We start from the raw sequence: 21,863 nt of genomic DNA on the forward strand, positions 1-21,863 counted from the left end.
ACAACAATTCAAAGGCCTACCGTAACCTGCGCCCAAGTAGTTTGAGTTACTATAACACTTTATGAGGATCAGAAGGGGCCTACAAGGATAAAGGCTAGCTACACTTTCCCCCTCAGAAGCGTTCCTTTCTTCTTCTCTACAGCAGTTTCACCCTTCTGGATCTCACGCCTTCTTTACTGATACCTCCCTCTGTTGGAAACCCACCAACCTGCCTTCTGACCCACTCATTCCTTTTTTTCAGATGGTTGAAACTAAGTTTTGTTTGTTTTTAGCTTTCTTACATTCACCTTCAACAAACAGGTCATCATCTCCCTCCCTGCTCAGCTGAAGCATTGACTGGAAAAGCAAATTCTTCCACATGCAGGACTTTATGGTCTAGGGAAGATGGCACTGCCTCGGTGCTTTTCAAACTAAGGCACCATGAAGGGAATGGGCTAAACATATGTATCTTCTACCATGCAATTTATCTTAATTTTTATAGCATGTAGTTTGCTCTGGTTGGGTAAACCTAGGATATCACATTTACAGGTATTGCAAAGTGATTGCTATTCTTAGAAGCTACTGATTTAAATACAAAACCAAGCAGTATTTCTATTTGAGACATTTCTCTAGGGGAAGCAATCTGTAATAGTGGGGAAAGCACTGAGCTGAGAACCCAGTGACCTGGTGGAGTTCTGGCCCCACGCTCCCTTTTCCCACGCAGCTGTGCAACCAGAAGTCGGTCATCTTCCTGCTTCCCCTTCTCCTATTTCTTCTCATCTACAGGTGAGGAAGGTAGAAACACCAGCTACTTTGCATTAGGTACATTTCCCAGATGATATTCAATAAAATGATTGTGTAGGGGGTCAAATAAAAGTCATTTAAGTAAAAAAAAAAAAAGGGTATGGTATAAACTATAAAGTGATAAGCAAACTTAGGGTACTATCATAATTTTAAAGTTCTTGACAAAATACCCACTGGGTTAAATCAGTGGTGGTTATTTGCTCTGCCTTCACTAGATAAATGTAGAATAATCACCTCAAAAGAACTCAAAGGTCCCTCATCATTTTCGTGGGTTCAGGCTCACACTAGGCATCCTTTAGAGCTATGATAACCAGCAGTAGATAACATAAGGGATTCTCATATTTTATTCCTAATGGTTTAATAGCATTTTGAAATTTTGTGCTTGAAAAATCACAGGCAGTGGGTGGGGCCCATAAAATCTAAGTTAGAAAATTGGAAGTAGGGGAGGCCAGGAGAGCTCAGCCCATGGATGTCCAGGTGTACTCGGAAATGCACACAACTAGTTAAAGGCCAATAATCTCTGAAAGAGCTCATTTTCATGTTTGACCAGAGGCTTGGTCAAGAGGGCTTCACTTCACACCAGTGACAACATCCTGCCAGGTGATAAGGGGAGGGTACAGGGCAGCTTCTGCAGATTTCACAGTGAGTCCTGGTCATTGCAACGTCTCTGTCTCACCGGGAACAGGCTGTGTGTGTGTGTGTGTGTGTGTGTGTGTGTGTGTGTGTGTGTTATGTAATCTTTCTGGGCTGCCTTTCCCTTTGTTCAGTCCATGCCAAGTGCCAAATAAAAGAATCCATATGTGATTACAACTCTAAAACCAAAAGGAAAATATTAGACAAATATATAACATTTTGGGGTTTCTAAGTTTGTTTTACCTTTAATGCTAGGCAGACAGTTTACACAAATCATTTTGCTGCAAAGTAAAGAATAATGAGTTAAATGTGTTCCCTGTCACCATCGATCATGTACGTTTGCCTTTGATTGACCAAACACATAAGACACATGAAATGACTTTCTAATCATGTTAGACAGAGATGGGGAGGGAGAAGGGGAAAAGATGCGGAAGAGGCATTTCAACCTTTAGCATTTTATTCCGAAATTCCATTGACATTTTCTGGCAACCTTCTAACACGGGGTATGGGCTTCTCTTTGCTAATAATGTTTGCCTTGAGAATTTGTAAAGGTCTGAGAACTCTTTAATTCAATGTTCTAGAAATTACCAGGGCGAGAAGGGAATGGAATCCCTGTTAATAGTTCATGGATTAATTCTCTCTTCATTTGAAACTGTCAGGAAAGTTGCTTGCCCTTCAGGTGAACATTAGTCGTCTCAGGCGGAGCAGGCAGCACTGGGGGAGGCAGGCAGAGCCGCTGAGCAAAGGAGATTCAAGTAGGAAGAAAAACATGATACACAGTGATGTTGACCGGAATGGGATGCTGAGGTTTAGCGAATTCGTTGCAACATATGGGCTTTTATTATTTGTGAATTTAAACAACACACCGACTGAATTTTCTGTGGGTCAGAATGGCGTATAACCAAATCTAACTGTTCCCCGTGCATCCTCACCAAGGATTACCGAACTTCGAATTTCAAGTTTCTAAGCAGAGTCAGAGTTCTTCACTTGCCAAGGGAACCACGTCTAGTAGCAAAAGGTGTTTTCAGTACCTAAGTCACCCGAAATTGTAAGTTGCTGGTTCTGGCCCCACCCAGCTGTCGGTATGAAAGACAGGCCAAGCTAGGCTGAGACCAACTTACTCCTTTATTCAACATGCATTTTAGGAGGCCCTGTTAGAAGTCAGGTGACGTTCTAGGCACTGGGGATTCTGCAAACAGCCCAAGGCTTCACGGTGTTTACACTGCCTCAGGGAAAAGAAGCAATGACAACAAATGCCAAGAAAGATATAATAGCCTCTGGGAGAATAGATGTGGATATATGTGGTGTGAAGGGGTGAGTAATGCAAATTTTTAAGAAACTGGTCTGATATGTTTTCACATGGAAACTTCACTCATCCCATGAAACAGAAGAACATCTAGATCCTTCCCAGAAAATGTGGATTAGTACATTTACTCCTTGTAGGGGCCCTCAGAAGCCGTGGAGAAATTGATGAGCTAAATGACATTCTTCTTGAATTTTTTGCACTTGCCAGGGAAACTGTTGGATCACCCACAGCACACCATTATTAGAGATCCACCAGCTTCATAAACTCAACATTGTGGAGATGTTGGTTCTCTCCAAGAGAGCCCAGACACAGACCCACACATACATTGGCACCCTACATAAAAATGAAGCTTCTGGGGTCTGGGCGACATACTGTAACTTCATCTGCATCCCGGTTCAGAGAGAGTGCCGGCTTTGTGACTGTTTAACGAGCTCTCCACTTACTAGATGCACACTTTTTATTTGTATTTATATGTCAATTAAAATTTGTTTTTAATTCCTTTAAAAAATGCAATTCTGTTTTAGAGAGAGGTCTCACCAAGGACTTTACACTGAACAAAAAGACATGACCATTTGATGGAGAGAAGCCACGCAGCTACCTAGGGGAAGAGCTCTCCAGCCAGAGGAAAGAGCCAACACAAAACCCCTAGACCAGCCAAAGGGAGTGTGGCTAATGTAGGGAACAGGAGGGAACTTGCTGCATGAGGCCAGTGAGGTCTCAGAAACCTGACAGCTTAGCACCTACAGACCTCTGTAAGGATTTTATCTAGTAATATGGGATGCTGTGAAGAGATGTATACAGGGGGTGGCAGGATTTTATTCATGCTTTCAAACGCTTATTCTCAGTGCCATATTGGAGAGAGACTGAAGGGCAGGGAAGGATAAGGTCAGCCTGTGGAGACCAGTTAGAAGGCTGGTTAACATTCTAGGAGACAGAGAATGGTGGTTTGGAGCTGACAGAAAGAATGGAGGTGGTGAGAAGTGCTCATATTCTGGGCATATTTTAAAAGTTAAATCAAGAGGATTTCCTGCTGATTTGAATGTGTACACAAGAAAAAGAAAGGAGTCAAGGATGATTCCAAAGTTTTTAGTCTGAGTAATAGGAAGGATGGCATAGCCAACAGTGTCATGGGAAAAAAAACAGATTTATAGTAAAAAACAAACAAATGAAAAATACAGGAATTCTACTGTGGATATGTTAAGTCTGAGATGAGACGAGACTTTTAAATAGAGATGTTGAGTAGCAGGTAAATGGATGACACTGGGTTCAAGGGAGAGGTTCTGGGTAGAGATATAAACGTGGGCATCTATTTATCTAGAAGCGATGAGAATGAATAAGATTATGAAGGAAGGGGGAATACTTGTGTCAGGAGCCACTCTCCACTGATCAGGGATATCTGCAGAGGTCCACGGTCAGGGCACCATCTGTGTGCTGATAGGGGAACACCGTCCGTGTGTATGAAATAAGCTACAGCTTGCATCTCACTATCTAACTCATGCCACGTGCATTTACTTTGCCAGACAAACCCTCTATTTTGGCATCAGATGTAGAAAACCACTTTGATCCCAGTCTTATCAGTTGGATCCCTGATTCCATTTCAGAGATCCTTTCACCAGCTCCCCCACTCCAGAGAGAGTCCAACCCTGCCTCTAGTATGCCTCCCTCACCTGGATAAACACCTCTGGCCCACAGAGCTTGTATCTACCAGCCAATAAAAATTGCTTGTTATCTCCCAAAAGCATCTACCTAAGCCAATTAGCTTTACCCCTCCCCCATTCCAAATACAGCAGTGCAGGAGGTCAGCTCCTTCTTGGGACTCTAACTCATTTCCCTCCCTGACTCATCCCAGACTAGCCTAACCCCTCATCTGACTTGATACAGTGGCCTCTGCCCTTGCAGAGATGGCCACAGAGAAAGGCCAACAAGACCCACAGAATGGAGCTGTGCAAACACATGCTCCTCCATGCCCATCTGAACAGAAGCTGATCAGTGCCTGCTAGCCATAAAGATGACAGTCTCATTAGCACACTGCCTAGAACATGGTAGGTGACCAGGGAATCCCTATTGAATCAATAGTTTCCATAAAATAAGCTACAGAAAGCTAAGATTTGTGCTAAGATGATGGCACACTGGCTAAGGATTCCTCTTATTGCTGATCCTATTTTCTCTTGGTATATCCAAGGATGGACCTGGAATCAATTTGTCTGGGTTTAAACAACTGAGTTTGTCATTCCAACTTTATGTCCTCATGCAGGTTGCTGAACTTGTCTTAATCCACAGTGCCTTCCACTGTAAAGTGGGGTTAGTAATAGTGCCAAGTTTGGGTAGTGTCTTTGTGAGAATTAAATGACGTAATTTGTATAAAGCACAGCATAAGGCTTGGCATATAGTTAGTAACTAGTATATTTCAGGTATTATTATAGATTCTTGATTTATGTTTCCGGATTCTAAACCATGTTGTTATATACACATATACTCGAACACACATATGCATATAAACATAACCCAAAACAAAAGTATTAAAAATTATTCCCTTGGCCACAATTGTTGCTAAGGTTACGTATTGCTGAGAGTTTATCTCAACACGGTAGTAACAATAATGAACAAATGGTTTTTCTATCCAGAAAAGTCCACTCAGCCAAGATACAGTCTGAATAACATGGGTCTGATCTCCCTAGTGCTTCCTCTTCACAAATAGAAAATGTGATGGAGGAGACTGTGCTCTGATCAATATTATGTAAATTTCACCTACAATTCCAAATCTTATAAAATAGGGGAAAACTTTTAAAGTGTATCACGTATTTTCATAAACTCATAATGCATACCGTATTCTAGGCTGTGTGAGAGTGTGCACGTGTGTGTACAAAAAGGTAGGCTAGTAGAGTTAAAATAGTTGGCGATGCTGAGGACAATTTAAATGTGCTCAGTTTGAAGACTTACTGTAGAATGAAAATAAATTTTAAGAATTGATCACCCTCTAAACATGCACAATACCCATGCATACAATTTACCATGTCTAAGAACAGCCAATCCTGGCAAGACTAACAGAACAATTTACAAAAATAGCAGGTCAAGCCCCAACTGAAAACCAGATTTGTTGGAGAGAAAGTTAAGTATTACATAGTAAGACTCTAAAATAATAATTAAAAAATCAATGAATCTTAAATTACATCCAAGTGAGGAATCCAAGTAGAGGATATAAGTGTGGCCACTTATTCAGGGATGAGGCAGATGGCAGATAGGCTAAATAAGTTCATTGTCTTGGTCTTTACAGAAGACATTAGGAAGATGCTCACTTGAACCAGGCAGATGGTAGGAGATCAGATAGCAGTAAATGAACAAGATGTTCCAGGCCTGTTTGATAATATGGATGTTGGTAAGTCACAGTAACCAGAACATTCACCTTCACTCGTTAGAGGGACTGTGGGTCAAAACTGGGTACTGCTGGACAAAATGCTTAACCTGACATTGGCAAAAGGCCTGGGCCAGAGGACCCCCCCACAATGGCCAACCTGAGCCTCTTTCATAAAGTTAGCATGGCTTGTTAAATCCCAGCACACCAGAAACAGTAGAACTCATGCTTTGAAGGTTAAGTGGAACAAATTAAAGGCAAACTTTAAAATTTCATTACCCAAAAGATGTCAGCTAAAAATATAAATAGAGTCCCAAAATTTAGATCCATCTGAGATAATGTGTCCAATATGGGAGCTAGAGTTTCAGGGGCAATGACTTGGGGCTCTAGGGTGAGGATCTTTGAAAGTAACCTAGGAGAAGGTCAGTAAGTACTTCCCCATATTTCCTGGTGCCTCTGGGCTAGGACTCTTTTGTATGTATCTGGTACCAGCTACATACCAGTAGCCCCTCTCTCTTTTGTTGAGCTTTCTTAGCCTCACTTTCAGTCTTGGCTCTAAAAGCCCGGGAGCTAATCACTGTGCTTCTGCCTGTGATATATCATCACAGTTTCAGTGTTGTTCCTCTTTCTTCTTCTTTCAGGAGGGACCGAGTACAGTGTATTCTACCAAACCAAGAAACACACAGGGTACCTGCCCAGGGCGAGGGGGAGGAGGAGCTCACACTCCACCTCTGGCTTCCAGAAATGATATGTGTTCTCAAAGGATCAAAGGTTGCCAAAGGCCCATCTAGTCTCCCTCCATCCTGATAGGACTAAGTGCTGATGAATTCTCTGCATAGGACACAGGGGACACTGGGGAAGGAAGCAATTTCTGTAAACAACAATCCATTTATAGATTTCCTTCTCCATCTGCCCCCAAATAAAAATGAGTGAAGGCTTTGTGATCCTTGGAATGGGAGAAAATATATAAAACTTTCCAAGGAAAGCATCACTGTGGTGTTTAAAACAGACAAGGACCTGGGATTTGGAGGGTAAGTGCACAGAGATGACATTAAAGAATGGGGAACATATGCTTAAGACTGTCCCTATTTTAAATTGAAAAAAAATCAGTGAAGGGAAGTGTTGTTATTTCCAGGTCAGGTCACACGCCTAGTGAATCCCAACGCAAAGACCGCCTGAGTGTCATATGGCCACATGCAGAGAACTAGCCCCAAACACCAAGGAGCTGGCCTGGACAAAAACAACACAGTAACATAACCCTGGGACGGAAATGTGTTTTTAGTTACACCAGGGCCTGGCCAGGCCTCTCCCACAGGCTCTTCCTAAATAGGAACTTGGCAGTGGGATTCGTTGGGCTGGAGGGAACGGCCTTGGCTGCAGAGGTCTTGAGGGAGATTGGACAGAAGTTCTCTCTCCCTGCTGGTAATAACACTGAAGAATCAGTGTCATATCCATTTTATTAGTTTTCCTGACAGGTGGCTCTAGTTTCCATGCAGGCACCACAAAATCAAAACATACGCATGTCAAGTGCCCCATAGGCAGTGGGACCCTGCCAAGGCCCTGTTACATCAACACAAGAAAGCAGAGTCCAGGGTCCCAGACCATGTGCCTGGTCCTGCAGACAATTCCCCAGTGGACAGAACCACCAGAGCTTGGCTGAACGAGCCCAAGGAGCCCTCCTGGTGACAGCTCTTTATCCTGGGTCGAGGAGACACAAGCTTCCATCCGGCTTTTGGGCTTGTCTCTACACCTGGCCACACGGATCATCCTGCCACCTCCCCTTTGCCTGCACTCTGTTTCAGCCAGTCAGGGCACTTGCAGCCTGGACTGAAGAAGCCACTTAAAGGAAAGCAATGTCCCTCTCTGTGAGCTGGGTCTGAGGCACGGGTTCAGTGAAGTCAAGGTCTGTAGGCACACAGTGACTAGAAGAATTTTTTCATCCAAGCATCCATTGCTAAAGTGATGATTGAAGGGACTCCAAAACAATTTGTTCTTTTACAGAGGAATGTTAAGTATAAATTGACTACATAGTGTAAATTAGGTGGGTACAGTAAGTAAGGACCTAGAAAAATATCCTATTCTAAGTCAGACAAGTTCCGGAGGCCCAGGATCAGCACTGACATAAAGTTATTACATCACCTGCATCTCCATCCTCCAGCCCATCCCTCTCATCGCAACCAGGGCCATGTCCTCAACTCACCAAAGGCCTCACCCCTGGCAGTAGATATAGCAGCAATGACAGCAAAAGCCTGGAGACCTCACACCTTTGATTTCAAAGGTATGGACCCCCTTTGCAGAACCCCCTGGTGACTCACTGACTTTTCACTTCAACCACAACTAAGTCAGGAAGGGGAAGGTGAATAAATGAATAACTGGGAGGGGAATGTAAGCCCAGATCTTGAATTAATGGCCACCAGTGCCTAATCAGAGAGACCCAACCTAGACAGTTTTTATTACACTGATTTGCCACCTTGACCGCTGAGGCTGAGAACAATCCAAGGATAAGGACTGGTTTATCATTCTCCTGAGCTCCAAGGGCCCTCTCAGTAGGAGCCTGGACCCTCAACCCAACGTCCTGGGAACACGCCTGGCCTGGCCTGTGAGGACAGATTTGGGTCTTTCTTTGCCTGAGCTGGTCCAGCAGGCAGGGCCCCGCTGGGGTGAGCCGGCTGACAAGGCGATGAGCAAATCCAGACCATGCGCCTCATGGTGTAAAGGGCGCCACTGACGAGGACTCAGTTCATCGTTTCACTCTCCATTCAAATACCCGTGGCATGTCAACCCTGCTGGCCTCCTTGATTGTGCAGAAATAAATAAATGAATTATGTTGTTGGGGTTTGGGCTTCAGCACAAACACATGGTCTGCATTTATCCGCACAGTGAGAGGTCCACCAGCCACTTGATGTAAAAGAGCAAAATGATAATTCTTTTCTTTAGGCGCTCTGGTGCCATATGGAATGTATATAAATCATATTTTTGTTTTAACAGCGGAGGCTTTGTTGATAGATAAACATGTGGTTTATCTAAAAAAAAAGAGTGGATTGTGCTTTGAACAATCATTTAATGGCCGTGGATGTGCCAAATAAAAATAAAAACATAATTTTGAAAGAAGTTGGCCTCTTGCCCAAATCTGTAACAAGGAATTTCTCCTCAACCAGAGTGGTTAAAGCCCGTCGATCTGTTTTGAGTTTAAGCTGTGCTCTCTACTCAACCCCACGACAAATTGAATCGGGGGCTAATGTGCTCTAATAGGACACGACGTTACCTTTATGAATGACCTCATGGAGAAGAGGTTGGCGAGCATGGTGGAGAGGCCCTGGGCCAGGCAGCTCTGGGCTATGAACCCCAGCTTCAGCTCTGCAAGGCAGATTGCATCATCACCTTCTTTCCAATTCCAGCTTGGGATGTTTAGCAGATGGGCCTGTGGAAAGAAAAACAGTTATGAGACCTTACTTTGTTAAATGTTTGATTGTTTAAAATCTCCTCTGGGCAGTGCAGCATTGCTCAATTGCTCTGGGTCAGACTTGTCCTTTCTTGCCCATGCCCGTGTCTGCTGCTTGGGGTTTTACTCAATCCTTCTCTTCATCAGACTTCAGTTTCTCCAGAATATTGCTTTTTGTACCTACCAAGCCCAAGACCTCCCCTCAGGTTTGACCTTAGCCAAGTAAAGTCCAATGGAAATTCTTCTTGTGACATTGGCCCATGCTACTAGTATGTCTAGCTAGGTTGTCCATAAACTGGCCCCTCGAACAGACTCTAATGCTGCCAGGTGCCTGGGTACTTGAGATTTCTTTTTTACCTACCTTCCCACTACTCCAGGCTTGAGCTAGTATTAGAGTCACCTGGAGGGTCTGAACAACAACATTGCTTGCCCTTCCTCCACAGTTGCTGATTCATTGAGTGTGGGGTGAGCCTGGACAATTTGCATTTCTAAGAAGGTCAAGGCCATGCTGAGCTGCTGGGCTGGGGACCACACTTTAAGAAGCACTGCCCTAAATCATCAGGCAAATCACAGTGTATACATGTTACAATCTGTTGCAGATGGACTGATCCTATTCAACAGTTAGGTCAGACGCTAAGATCAGGGCCCAGAGCCATGCTCAGCCAATTACTTTCAAGTGGCATGAAGCTAAGTCACAGATGATACACTGGATGAAAGAATCAAAATTCAAAAAGTTCTCCAGAGTTGAAAAAATGGGCAGAAAAAAAAACAACCAGAAAAGATTTAAAAGGTCTTAGTGTCAAGTACAGCATTTAGACTAAGAAAAAACAATTATATAAATTTAAAATGAGGAGACCTAACTTGGCAGCAGACAGGAGAAAAAAGAAAAAAAAAACAAAAACCTTAAATGTGTGCGTAACTAAAACCCATGAGAGGCCAACCGTGTGACAAATTACAGAGCAAGCCAATGTTTGCTAGTTAGAAATGGTCTCCAGATCAAGGGAAATGAATGTCAATGAATGTTCCATTCTCATGTGAACTGGTCAGGCTAGTTCCAGAGTTCCTGATCCAGTTTTACCAGTCAGATGTTGGAAGGGAAACCGGCTGTTTGAATCACTTACAGAGAAAAAATGATAAGCACAAAGAGAGGCGTGAGTTCTGGAAAACGCCTTTAGAACAACAATTAAGAGAGCCAGCAGTGTTTGGCCTGAAGTAGGGCCATGCCTTCACGGAGACAGAAGGGCAACCTCTGAATACCCAGGTGCTGCAGTGGTGAAGAGAGATGAGGCTAGTCTCATCTTGCTGTGTTCCAGGGGCCAGAACTGAGATTGACTAGGGTATACTACAAGAAGGGAGTTATTTTTGGCTTATCTTATAAAGGAACTCCCTAAGGATGCCATTTGTCTAATAAGTCGAGAAGGCCGCATCCAAAAATGCAAAGTCTTTGCTCCTAAAACTCAGCAAGTATCCAGGTCGCAGCACAAAGACCCCTGGCTCTGTAGAGAAGAGAACCCTCTGGGGCCTGCCAGTGCCAAGTCTCTACAGCCCTGAGGTTACTATGTCTTTCCAAACCCGAGGGGCACCACGGAGGCTCCCATTTACACAGTTGTACTAGGAGATACAAGACTCCTTGGGGAAACAAAGGGCAGGTCCAAAGATCCCCGCTCTGCTTTCAGAAATAACCACTCTTGAGAAACTCCTTCTTGCAAAATCCAGTTCTGTGACAATCTCGTGCGTCCTGACCCAACGGAGTCTACTCCTGGGAGAGGTGACTCTATCCTTCCTGATGACAGCACTGTTCAAATAGTCCCGTGTGTGGGCCGTAGCTGATGGCAGTGTCTGTCCGGCTGAGTACCAGAGACCTTCCACACTTTGAATCCTCAGTGCAGCAAGGAGCCCTGCCCTTTGTCCCATTTCTCTCCTTACTCTCCACTGGCTTATGGAGGCCACTTTCCCCTCCAGTTCCTTGGCACCATAGAGAATAATATATCAATCAGTCTCAGTGAAGAAATGTTCATTTGCATTAACACCATCTGAGAAGAATCAGGAGACACTGAATCTAAGTAATGAAAAATAAAACCATCAAGTGTGAAAGATATGGGTGGTCCAAGCCCCAGACAGGCATCTTCAAACAAACAAACAAAACATTTTCAAGAGGACTCTCATGTCTGCATGTGCCATCCAGGGTATGAAGTCCAGGCTTTTAGGCCTTGGGTCCCTCCTGTGCTCATCTGGTTTGAGTTCCTTAGACATATTCTATGTGTTAGTACACAAGAAAGGCACTTGTTTTTGTTTCTCAGGCTTCCTTTCTTGGCCCCCAAAGCTTCTGCAATCACAGGGAGGGAGCCGCGAGGGATGCGCCCAAGCCCAGGACTAGGGACGTCTGTGTGCATGAAACAAAATGAGGAAGGTGACCCAGGAACTGAAATTCTTTGTTTCTGGCAACTCTGTCCTTTTTCACTGACAGAAGTGTAGGTCCAGTGAAAATGCCAGCATTACTGCATGGGAGTAACCTGAAGAAGCAGACCTGCTGAGCAGGGTGGAGCAGGCAAGGGTGCCCGGTTTCTGCTGCTGAGTCACTGCTCATCTCAGGAAGGAGGAATGTGAGACAGTTTGTCCTGGGAAACCAGGAGAGATGAATTCCAGCCCCAGCTCCACTTCTCACCATGCACAAAACTGTGGGGAGGCCCCCATGAAGAACAAAGAAGGTTGCGTTACAGAAAATACTTTCAACACCCAAGTGTAAGTTTGTAGTAGCAAGTCAAAAAGACTGGGCCATTAGGACTTGGCTTCCAGGTCAGAGAAAAAGGCCTCTTTCACTACAATCTGCTTGAAGGAAAAAGTCCAGTAATAGCTAAATCATCAGAACCAACACTTTTCCAAGATATCACAAACCATTCTTTCCATTCTCTTGAAGAGATTCAAGTCATCTGCAATCAAATCGGAAAACTCCCTAGGCTATATTCTTTCCTTGTTTGAAATTGAGTAGGCTGCGAACATTTCCACAGACTCTAGTGATGTTAAACACATCCACTTTAGAGAATACCAATCTTTCTATGAGGCCTAACTCCGAGGAACCACAGTTTGGTTCAGTGGACTATGGCTCTGTTCAAAGAGAAGGTGGTAGTTGGCAGTTCTCTTAGCTCACTGGCTGCCGATGATCATGACTTGTGCTGACCAGAGCTGCTCTGTCTGAGACAGAGCTTAGAGCCCCGAAGACACAGTGGGATGCTAAAGTGCACAGATGGTCAGAAGAGGACTAAATGAGATAATGGATGTCAAAGCTCTTTTGAAACCATAAAATATGACACAAATGTCTGAGATTATTATGCTGACAAACCAGGACCAGTTTTATGAGAGTTTATGGAAAGCAAGCCGGCAGCTTCCATACATGTCTCGAGGCCCTAAATAATGGTCACAGGGGACTGAAATTCTCTGTATTTCATATATGGTATCCAATGATGGGATTAACTATCCCTTGGACTATGTTGACAGTGACGTAAGTTTACACACACATACCAGGTTCTTTCCTGAAAGCAAGTTTTAATGGGTGAAGATGTCTGGTGAAGAGAAAGTGCCAAGAAAGGAAGAAAAATAATAATATTGCATGGAAGGTGAAGAAAAACACAATGAAAAGGTAGGTACAGGAAGACCTTAGGGAGCAGAGCAAAACTGTAAAGCAAGGTGTAGAATGTCTAGTTGCAACTATACAAGAAATAAGATAACAAATAATGACCAGTGGACTTTCTGTTCTTTCTCTAGAAGATAGAAATGAAATGGGAGAGAAAAAGGCCCTGTGTCAAAGTCACTTTGTCCCTTGCACCCACATTAAACTCCCAGGGGGAAAGTCTCATAGGTGATTTTTGCCCAATTCTAAAACCCATGTAGCTTGGAGTGGTTTAAAATAAAATGTGTCTTTAAGCAAATAATCATGGAACAGTTGGTGTCTTCATTATTGTTTCTGAATAGTTATGACACGGAGGTTTGTGGAAGACATTCAGCCTGCTGCGAGCATGTGAACACTGACCAGGTGCCATCTGGATCCTAGGCCCGCCAAGCTACATTGAGTTTGACGAGAATCCCGTAGCTGAAATCCTCCTTAATTTCTTGAAGATGCTACATCAGCACTCATTGGAAGCAGAAAGGAAGAAACTGAAATCCCTTTGTAAACATACCATATTAGTTTTCCTATTCAATCTAAATTCAGCCAAAAATCTAAACAACGGCTTAAAGCACTCCCACGTGAAAGAAAATTTCAAATCACAAATGAAAGAAGAAAAGTTAGTTGCTTCAGGAGCTGTCACCCACCACAGCTCCTCCTCCACCTGCAGGGGCTGCTATCAAAAAAACCTCTCCAAATCAGTGCTGGTGAGTTACCAATGTCCTCACTTTCTCTCTTTAGTGTCCTTGGGTTTTCCAGAGACACATAGGACAACGTGACCTTGGGTGCCCATCACCAAGCCCACTGGCTGCGGAGCAACACTGTCTGCCATGGAACCACCTGCCCAGGGCTGGGCAACAGTCGGCACTGGGCAACAGACCTGCGTGGCAGGCCAGTCACTGACAGCAGGCTCCACTCAACAACAGCCGCTGATGGCCCTCCACTCTGCAAAATGGGGCAGCACTTGCCAACAATTAAGAAATAATGGCGTGGCATTGGCGCATTTGGCAGAGTAGGTCTTCTCTGGGTCACCTGACGGCCTATTTCATAGGGAATGTGGCCTATAAGATGGGACACGAGCTCAGTCAAAACCCAGCAGGGAGTTATTCTGTTCAGACAGGACACCTGGTTCCAGGTACTGAGAAGCCTCTGGTTTCTAAGCCTCATTAAGGGAGTGACTGGTTCCGTAGCAAGCAGAAAAAAGTGCCACCTTCCCTCCCCCAAAGCTGTTTTCCTCGGAGTGTAATGACCGTCTGGGTGAAGGAGCGCTGCCTCTGAATGCGACTGGGCTCCAGGAAACAGCACAGACTTTCCAACCCCCTTGTCAGCAGTAACACTAGGACAATTCCTTCTTGCTTAATCTCTAGCTAGCCAACTGTTTTCCTGAATTCAACCATGCAATTCATCTTGAATTTGAGCATGCCATGCTCCGCATTCTCCACCCAACCATATTTCCTTCCCCCACATTCACCTGGTCTCAGGTAGGAAAGTCCGATTGGAGACACTCTCACACATGGAGTGCTGAATCCTTGAGGGCACAAAACAGGACTTCTTCATTATATCTATGTGGGGTTAGGAGCCCAGGCTAAGAATGTGGACCGCCTAGTAGGTGATCTGTAATTACCAGCTAAAGAAATTAGTGCAACACATAAACATGGAAGTTGTTGGAAGGAGATCTAAGAATGCATCAGTATTTCTGAACCTAGAGGACCAACAACCAAGGCTTCCTAAATGAAAGAATCAGTACTGAAGGTACTTGCTTCCCGTGATCAACTACAAACAAGGACTGAAGAAATGTCCCAGGGAGGTTTTTCCCCACCACGCTCTCTACCCAGGCCTTTGCTGTGTGTGCACGCACACGTGTTGGGCTGTATGGTGAGGGAGGAGAGGCTGGACCCACGTGTGCATCTCTCAGCCTGGGAGGGGCTCTCACTGTCCTACCTTGTTGTGATACTGCAGCATCTGAGTGATGATTCTTATCTTCGGATGGTAGTTCTTTATGGAGATTACTCTGAAAAAGAAAAAAACCAAAGCTGAAGCAGGGTTTGCCTCACCCTCGGAGTCGGATAAAATTAATTTGATTATAATTAAATGCATTGAGTGTGATGCCAGCAGCCAGAGCCATCCTGAGGGGTTGCAGGCACTGGGCCAAGTTAAGCTGTTTCCACCACCATACCCTGTGGTAGTGTGACAAAGAAACCACACAACTGTCACAGACTGTGTCCTGGGCACAAAAGAGGAGAGAGGCCTTGTGGTATCTTGGCGATGGATGGTGAGTGTATGTGTACTGGGGGTGGGGGTTCCAGAACAAGGGTCAGGGTTCGTTGCCTACATAGGCAACTAAAGAAAGCAAGCCCAATTCATGGGGCCAAGGGAGGTTTGCAATCTCATGCCCTGGGGAAGAGAGCCTAGAAACAATTTGCTAGGAGTCCAATTCCCTGAGTTAATAATTTGAGACAACAATGACAAACCAAATGATTCTAATTGTTGTACACGTGGCCACTCACAAAAATGATCTCTAAGCAGGGCCCTTAAGATAAGATCGATGGCTCAGGTTTCCATAACTAATAACTACCTGAATGATGACTTCAGTGGTGGTTATGATACAGGGTGCAGCCAGGGGGGCCCCCAAAAAAAGATTTGGAATGGTGTCCAGAATTCAAAGTGTATAAGAATATTAGAGAGACATATAAGATGTCCTCACACCTCCCCCCAGGGGGAAGAATTTTGCATAGCAACAGTTTTGCAGCTAACCTCTGGAATGGTTATTTAACATATCTATAACCTTTAACTGGTTTCATAGATATGTTAAATAGGAGTGGCCAAGTTTGGAGTCAAGGAGAAGGTAGTGAGCTGGGACTCAGGAGGATGTAACAAGGGGCTGCACTCCTGAGTGAGAAGGGCTTGGACTCAGGAGGATGTAATGAGGGGCTGCTCTCCGGAGTGAGAAGGGCTTGGACTCAGAATGGTAACTAAGGTCTGTACTCCTGAGTGAGAAGGGTTCGGGGACTCAAGATGGGAACTAGGGGCTGCTCTCCTGAGTGAGAAGGGCTTGGACTCAGGATGTAACTAAGGGCTGCGCCCCTGAGTGGAAGGGCCGGTGTGTGGGAGCTTGGAAAAGACTGGCTCCGGGACAGAATGGAGATCCCTGCAGCCAGGTGAAGAAGAAAGCCACATGCTTTTGGTGGAGTGCGAACCCCTGCAGCTGGTAGAAGAGGCCCATGAGGCTTTGGGGTGCCCATTTGGCCACGTGGCCTGGAAAGCAAGAGAGACTTTGACTGGAACTGGGTACAAAGGACTCTTGCCAGTGGACCGTGAGAGGTAGCACAGTACTTTGGATTAACTCAAGATCCTGCACAGTGACACAGCTGACAGTGCCAGCAGCCTGCAATACAGACGTGTGCTCTTTTCCTGATTTACGGTATCCGGAGTTGGGACAGTGGGAGAAGGGAGCGCTGTGTGGGTGTAGGTGTATACCCTAAAGGACTTTGATATTTTAGTGGTGGCATTAGGCCTGAATAGCATTAAATAAACATTTTGTTTCCTTTTCACAAATCTCTGGCATTAAGAGATGTCTTTCCAATTAGCGGCGGACAGAAGAGCCCAGTAGATATTAGTATTTTGTCCTTGGGAGGGGCCCCTGTTGTATAGCAGTTTTGGGCATCCCTAGGTGGGGCAAATATTGTATTGCCCCTCCCTCGGACCTCTTGTTCGGTAACAGTTAGAGATGGAAGGCAAGGCCTTCCAGAAATCCTGATTTGGCGGAAAATCTCTCCAAAATGCCCTCAGGCCAACTCAGGATTAACCACTGCCCACCCCTCCCCTTTGATTTGTTTGACAATCCCTGTGCGGAAAGGGGAGGGGCCAGGAGCAGAGAAACTGAAACACCTGGACTCCAGTCCCCGCTATTGTACTAACGAACCGGGTGACCTTCCGGAAATCCTGGTCCTCTGTGACTGTTCCCTCATCTGGACACTGGGGGCAACAGTACCTGCTTTATTTATTTCACAGGGTTGGTATGAAAAGCAAAATGAGAGACCAGATGTGAAAATGCTTTGAAATCATTAAAAGCTCTCTCCACGTGTAAGTTATGGTTTTTGTCATTACCGACTCTGTCAGAGGTGACATTGTACATTTCCTTCTGTGACAAGGAAGGCTAATGAATGGAATCCGCAGAAAGGCCACCTCCTAAGCCTACTCAGAAATGCAAGTGCATTTATTATGACCACCCCACAAACTTCCCACCAAGAAAGTCTCTGCTCTTTTTTGTGTGTGTGCAAAGATGGGGAAAAGGCAGCCAGGAAACAGCTTTGTCTGAAAAGCTACAACTTGTGAATTTAGGCAACAGATCACACATAAGTCCCTCGTGCACAAATTCACCCTGGGCTTTTGCACTTGAAGGATTTCATTTTATTTTTGAAAAAGTGTTGCTTTGGCCCACGCTTATAACTCAAGGACTTTGAGCCTTTGTCAGGCCTCTGAATTCAGTTCACAGCATCAGCCAGTTTTCTGCATTAGCTCATTTCAAATGGATCTTTGACATTTTAATTTCAAAAGGGGCAGATTGGTCTCATTATATTAAGGAGGAAGGAGGCTTATACAAATAAGGGAAAGACAAAGCCCATTTTTAACCCTGGATCTCCCATTTCCTTTTGCTGCCCAGGCCTTAGTTCTCATTCTGGTTAATAGAGGGCTTAGTTACATTTCTGATACTACAGTACTTTGTTCAGGAATCTTTATACCTTGGCATCATGCCTCTCACCCTGGTAACCTAGATGTCTTCACATTAACCCTATCACAGTTAGGGCTTATATAAAATATTGTGATTAAGAGAAATGCCCATTTCAAAGCTATTATCATTTCAATTAGTCACTTTTGAATGGGGTGGGGGAGGAGGCAGTACCAGCCTCAAACTTTTTTGTGGGGTCAACACATTAAGCTTCATCTTCTTTTGATTTTTTTTTTTGGATGAAATTTTGAAGATAATGAGGCCTGGTTCCTTAAAGACCACATTTTTATCACTTCCAATGATACAAAAACATAGTGAAGAATGGAAATCCTAGTTCAAGGAAAGGGCAGACTGACCCACCTTCAGCTGAGGCTGATGTAGTCACTTTCCAGCTGTGACTAGTTAAGGGGTGGACCCATCTCCCTGCAGCCCGGCAAGTCCAGTGCTTACAAGACTTCAGGCATTGACTTTCTCAGAACGACTGCACTAATCGTATTGCCAAAGAAAAGTGAGTGCAAAGGGAACATCGCGCCAGATGTCGCTTGCCAGACACAAGGACCAGATGCTGAGGGGAGGACTTGCTCACCCGAAACGCAGAAAGGAATTCCCCCACCTCACTGATGGGGAGGCTCATGTCACTTGGGGCCACTGATTAAAGGCAAACAAAGGAGATGGGAGCACTGTGACGATGCAAAGACAACTTCCCAACCCTGTACCTCGGTGAAATCCCAAGACACAGTAAACCAAGCTGCAGGGAGAACGGAATCTTTGTCTAGACCCCAAAGATGGCTGTTTGCAATTAGGCAAGAGTCCCTGGGAATATAGTCGGAGTGAAATGTTTTCTCTTAGTTCATCTCTTCTCCAGAAGGTTCTCCTTATTATTCCCTCCCAGCTCTCTTAACCACTCTGCTGTAGGAAAGAAGAATTCAAAAGGGCTTTAACTATCTGGAGCAAAATCGCTTAACTTTTGAGATATTTCATAGACACAAGATGTCTGGAATTTGGGTCTGTGAAAGAACAAACATGGAGCAGTTGTTTTTTTTTTCTGAAATACTAAAGAGTAGGAGCTGGGCAGGGAGCGGCCTTAGACAGGCTCTGCCCATTTGCAGGAAGTTACTGGGAAGGGTTCTCCAAAGACAGCTCCCCACCCCCAGTGGATGTTCTTTAAAAATGGGGGTGGGGCTTAGAGTCAAATAGTTTTGAAAACTCTCTATAGCACATTGTCTTAAAAATTCATATTAGTACTAAAAGCAATGAGAAAATATTCAGTGAACAAAATTATTTGACTTGGGGAAACTGGTTGAAACAAACTCTGGTAAATGAACTCCTCTTTGTGGGTGACATTAATCACTGTGCTATAGACACACTTGGAAAGCTCTAACATGGGGCTTCTCACCCTGGGCCCTATTCACATTCTGGCCAGATGATTCTCTGCTGTGGGGAGCTGTCTTTTGCATTGTAAGATGATGAGCAGCTTTACTGGTCTCTACACACCAGACAAGAGCAAGACTCTCCCCTAGTTATGACAACCAAGAACATCTCCAGGTGTTTCAAAATGTCCCAAGAGACAAAAGCACTCCCAGTTAAGGTATCTCAGATCCATTCTCCCTTGGGAAACATGGTACTTTATTTCAGGCCTATGCCCACCGAAATTTATCTCTCCTTTCCTAGTCCTGTCTAAAGGATCTCAAACTCAAGACCCCAGAGCTTTCATCTTCTAAGAATGAACTTCCTGTTGACAATGCCTGTGGCACTGCCCTCCACACCTGCCACAGCTTCAGCTCCCCCCCAGGCACATGCAAGTTGTGGGTTGCTTATGGGGGAGACGGTGTTCTGCAGCGGACCCAAAAGAGCACCAAGCCCAGAGCCTACTCCAGGCTCCCCGAGTTTACCTCATGATGTTGGAGGCATCTTCAGCATCGGGGTCAGCGCAGTACTTATTGGCAAGGATGAGGCACGCATCTGCTGACTCTATCTAAGACACCAAAAGGAAAATCACAGAACACAAACATATAAATAGCCATGCTTGGTGGAAGACTCTCTCTTTTAGCAGCTCTTGGGGAACCCTGACACTTTGCAAGGAAATTTTTTAAAAAAGAGTCCTGAGAGATTATACTTTTTGTCAAAAGTGTAGGTTGCAAGTTCTTGTTATGATACAAACAATTCATCTTATTTCTCTCGAAGGGCACAACATGTACCTTGGCAATTACACTGTTCCTTTCTAATAGTCTCTTACATGTGAACTTTCCAGATTTCTTTAAATAACTGTTAACTAAGTTTTTCGGTCCACCCACCCCCCAACCCCTAGCTCCACTGTCTGCACCATCACCCAAACTTTTCTAGGTGAGAAATGGAGTTAGGTGGACTACCCCCTCCTCTCAGGTTACCAAGTTGACTGAGTAGTTGGGGATTCAGTAATTTAGACTCCAAAATGCTTCCTTTAACCTTTCTTAAACCTTAACTGGGGAGTAAGAGGAAATGAGAGCCCTGAATCCAATACTAGCTCAGTATTCAGTTGGCATTCAGATATTCAAAAGACAACAAATCTGTATGAGTAAAATAATGTTTACAGGCTATCTCCAACTATAAACTACTGACTTATCTGCACATGAGCCAAAAATAATTTATTACTGTGAGCTGCGCCAATAATTACTTACATCTAAATTAGGTCTAAGGACAATAACTGTTTTCTCTAAGTTTTCATAAGCTTTTGCATTAGCCCTGACTTGGATCGAGTCTGGGTGATACTAAGATTAACTGGACCTATAAGTATAAGATTTCTCGTGCCGGCTCAACCCTGCAATCTGTCCTGCTTGGTACGCTCTACGTAACATGTCAGTCCTGCATTTGGTGGGAAGGCATGGCTTTCTCTTTGGTATGTGACCCAAGTGCCTCTAGTTTTCCTTAATAATCCAAATCATTTACCAAATCCTATTGGTTTATTCATGTTTGCCAATGACATTATGTACTTAATTATGTGGTGGCCACATAATTTACTGTCTCTTGGATTCATTGACATGTAAATTTTAATCTACACTCACTGCCATGCAAATATCGAGTGTGCTTACAAAACTGATACAAAATGAGTAAAGTAGCAGATGCCACTTTGCTGTACCCCATTCCCTTATAAGAGGGATCCACGTTAGCACATTCTGGAAAGAAGAACGAGCCCATTACCAACTGGTACTGGCTACCTGTATGTCTAGCTTTGCACCTTAATCTTTGGTGGAGATAAAAAGGAAGCTAAAAATGTTTCACGGCTCGCTAAAATTTTATTTTACATTTTATAGTTAATGCTCCTTTCTGATAAAAATAATGAATTTCAGAGCTATGGTGAGACCAATTTAAGTATTCAAGATGGGAAAAACTTGATTATTATGTTGTGAATGAGACTAGTCTACTTCCTCTAGCAGTGCTGACACTGAGGGGACTAGCAAAATAAATTTCATGTTAGGACTAGTTCAAGTGTAGACTGTTTACAGGTGAGCTACCAGGTGCCAGCAGAACGAAGTCCTGAGGCCAAAGGCAGGGTGATGTCAAGATTGGTGGTTTCTGACCTATTAGGGGTTGAGAGGTGACTCTTAGCCATCCTGAGGCGTATGTCCCTCACCAGAGTCAGGCATCACCCCCCTCTTGAGATGGAGTAAAAGCAGAAGTCACTTCTTTCTCCTTACCTTGACTCTTGCAAGATCATGTGGATTGAGGACTGAACCCTGATAAAATTCCACCTGAGTAAAATGTCGTTTGAATAGAGCTTCGAGCTCCAGATTAGGAGAAATGCTGTGCAGGGGGAGAAAACACAGCCATTAGCATGACAGACTCAGGAATTTCAGCCTCCACAGCCTCCTCTCTTGACTTCCACAGAGGAAGACTTGAGTAAAGGCTTTCACCTCCAAAGCAGCCCCTGTGCTTATCATAAATAAAAGGTTCACATTCAAGAGAGTCAAAACCCCAGCC

At 44.4% G+C, this 21,863-nt stretch overlaps 1 protein-coding gene across 8 annotated transcripts in view; it reads right to left on the bottom strand.

Moving 5' to 3' along the window:
- Positions 1–21,863, bottom strand: part of KCNMA1 (potassium calcium-activated channel subfamily M alpha 1) — a 735,030-nt gene that overhangs the window by 181,801 nt on the left and 531,366 nt on the right. For all 8 annotated transcript variants that reach the window (XM_053663957.1, XM_053663956.1, XM_053663955.1 and 5 more), the window contains exons 11-14: positions 21,581–21,686; positions 19,799–19,881; positions 15,119–15,188; positions 9,340–9,495 (exon numbers count right to left, since the gene is read on the bottom strand). In XM_053663957.1, coding sequence (XP_053519932.1) covers positions 9,340–9,495; positions 15,119–15,188; positions 19,799–19,881; positions 21,581–21,686 — 415 coding nt within the window. The remainder of the gene's footprint in view (positions 1–9,339; positions 9,496–15,118; positions 15,189–19,798; positions 19,882–21,580; positions 21,687–21,863) is intronic.

Source organism: Artibeus jamaicensis, unplaced genomic scaffold, assembly GCF_021234435.1.
Source record: "Artibeus jamaicensis isolate MK-2021 breed Jamaican fruit bat unplaced genomic scaffold, CSHL_Jam_final contig_332, whole genome shotgun sequence".
Classification (NCBI taxonomy): Eukaryota; Metazoa; Chordata; class Mammalia; order Chiroptera; family Phyllostomidae; genus Artibeus; species Artibeus jamaicensis.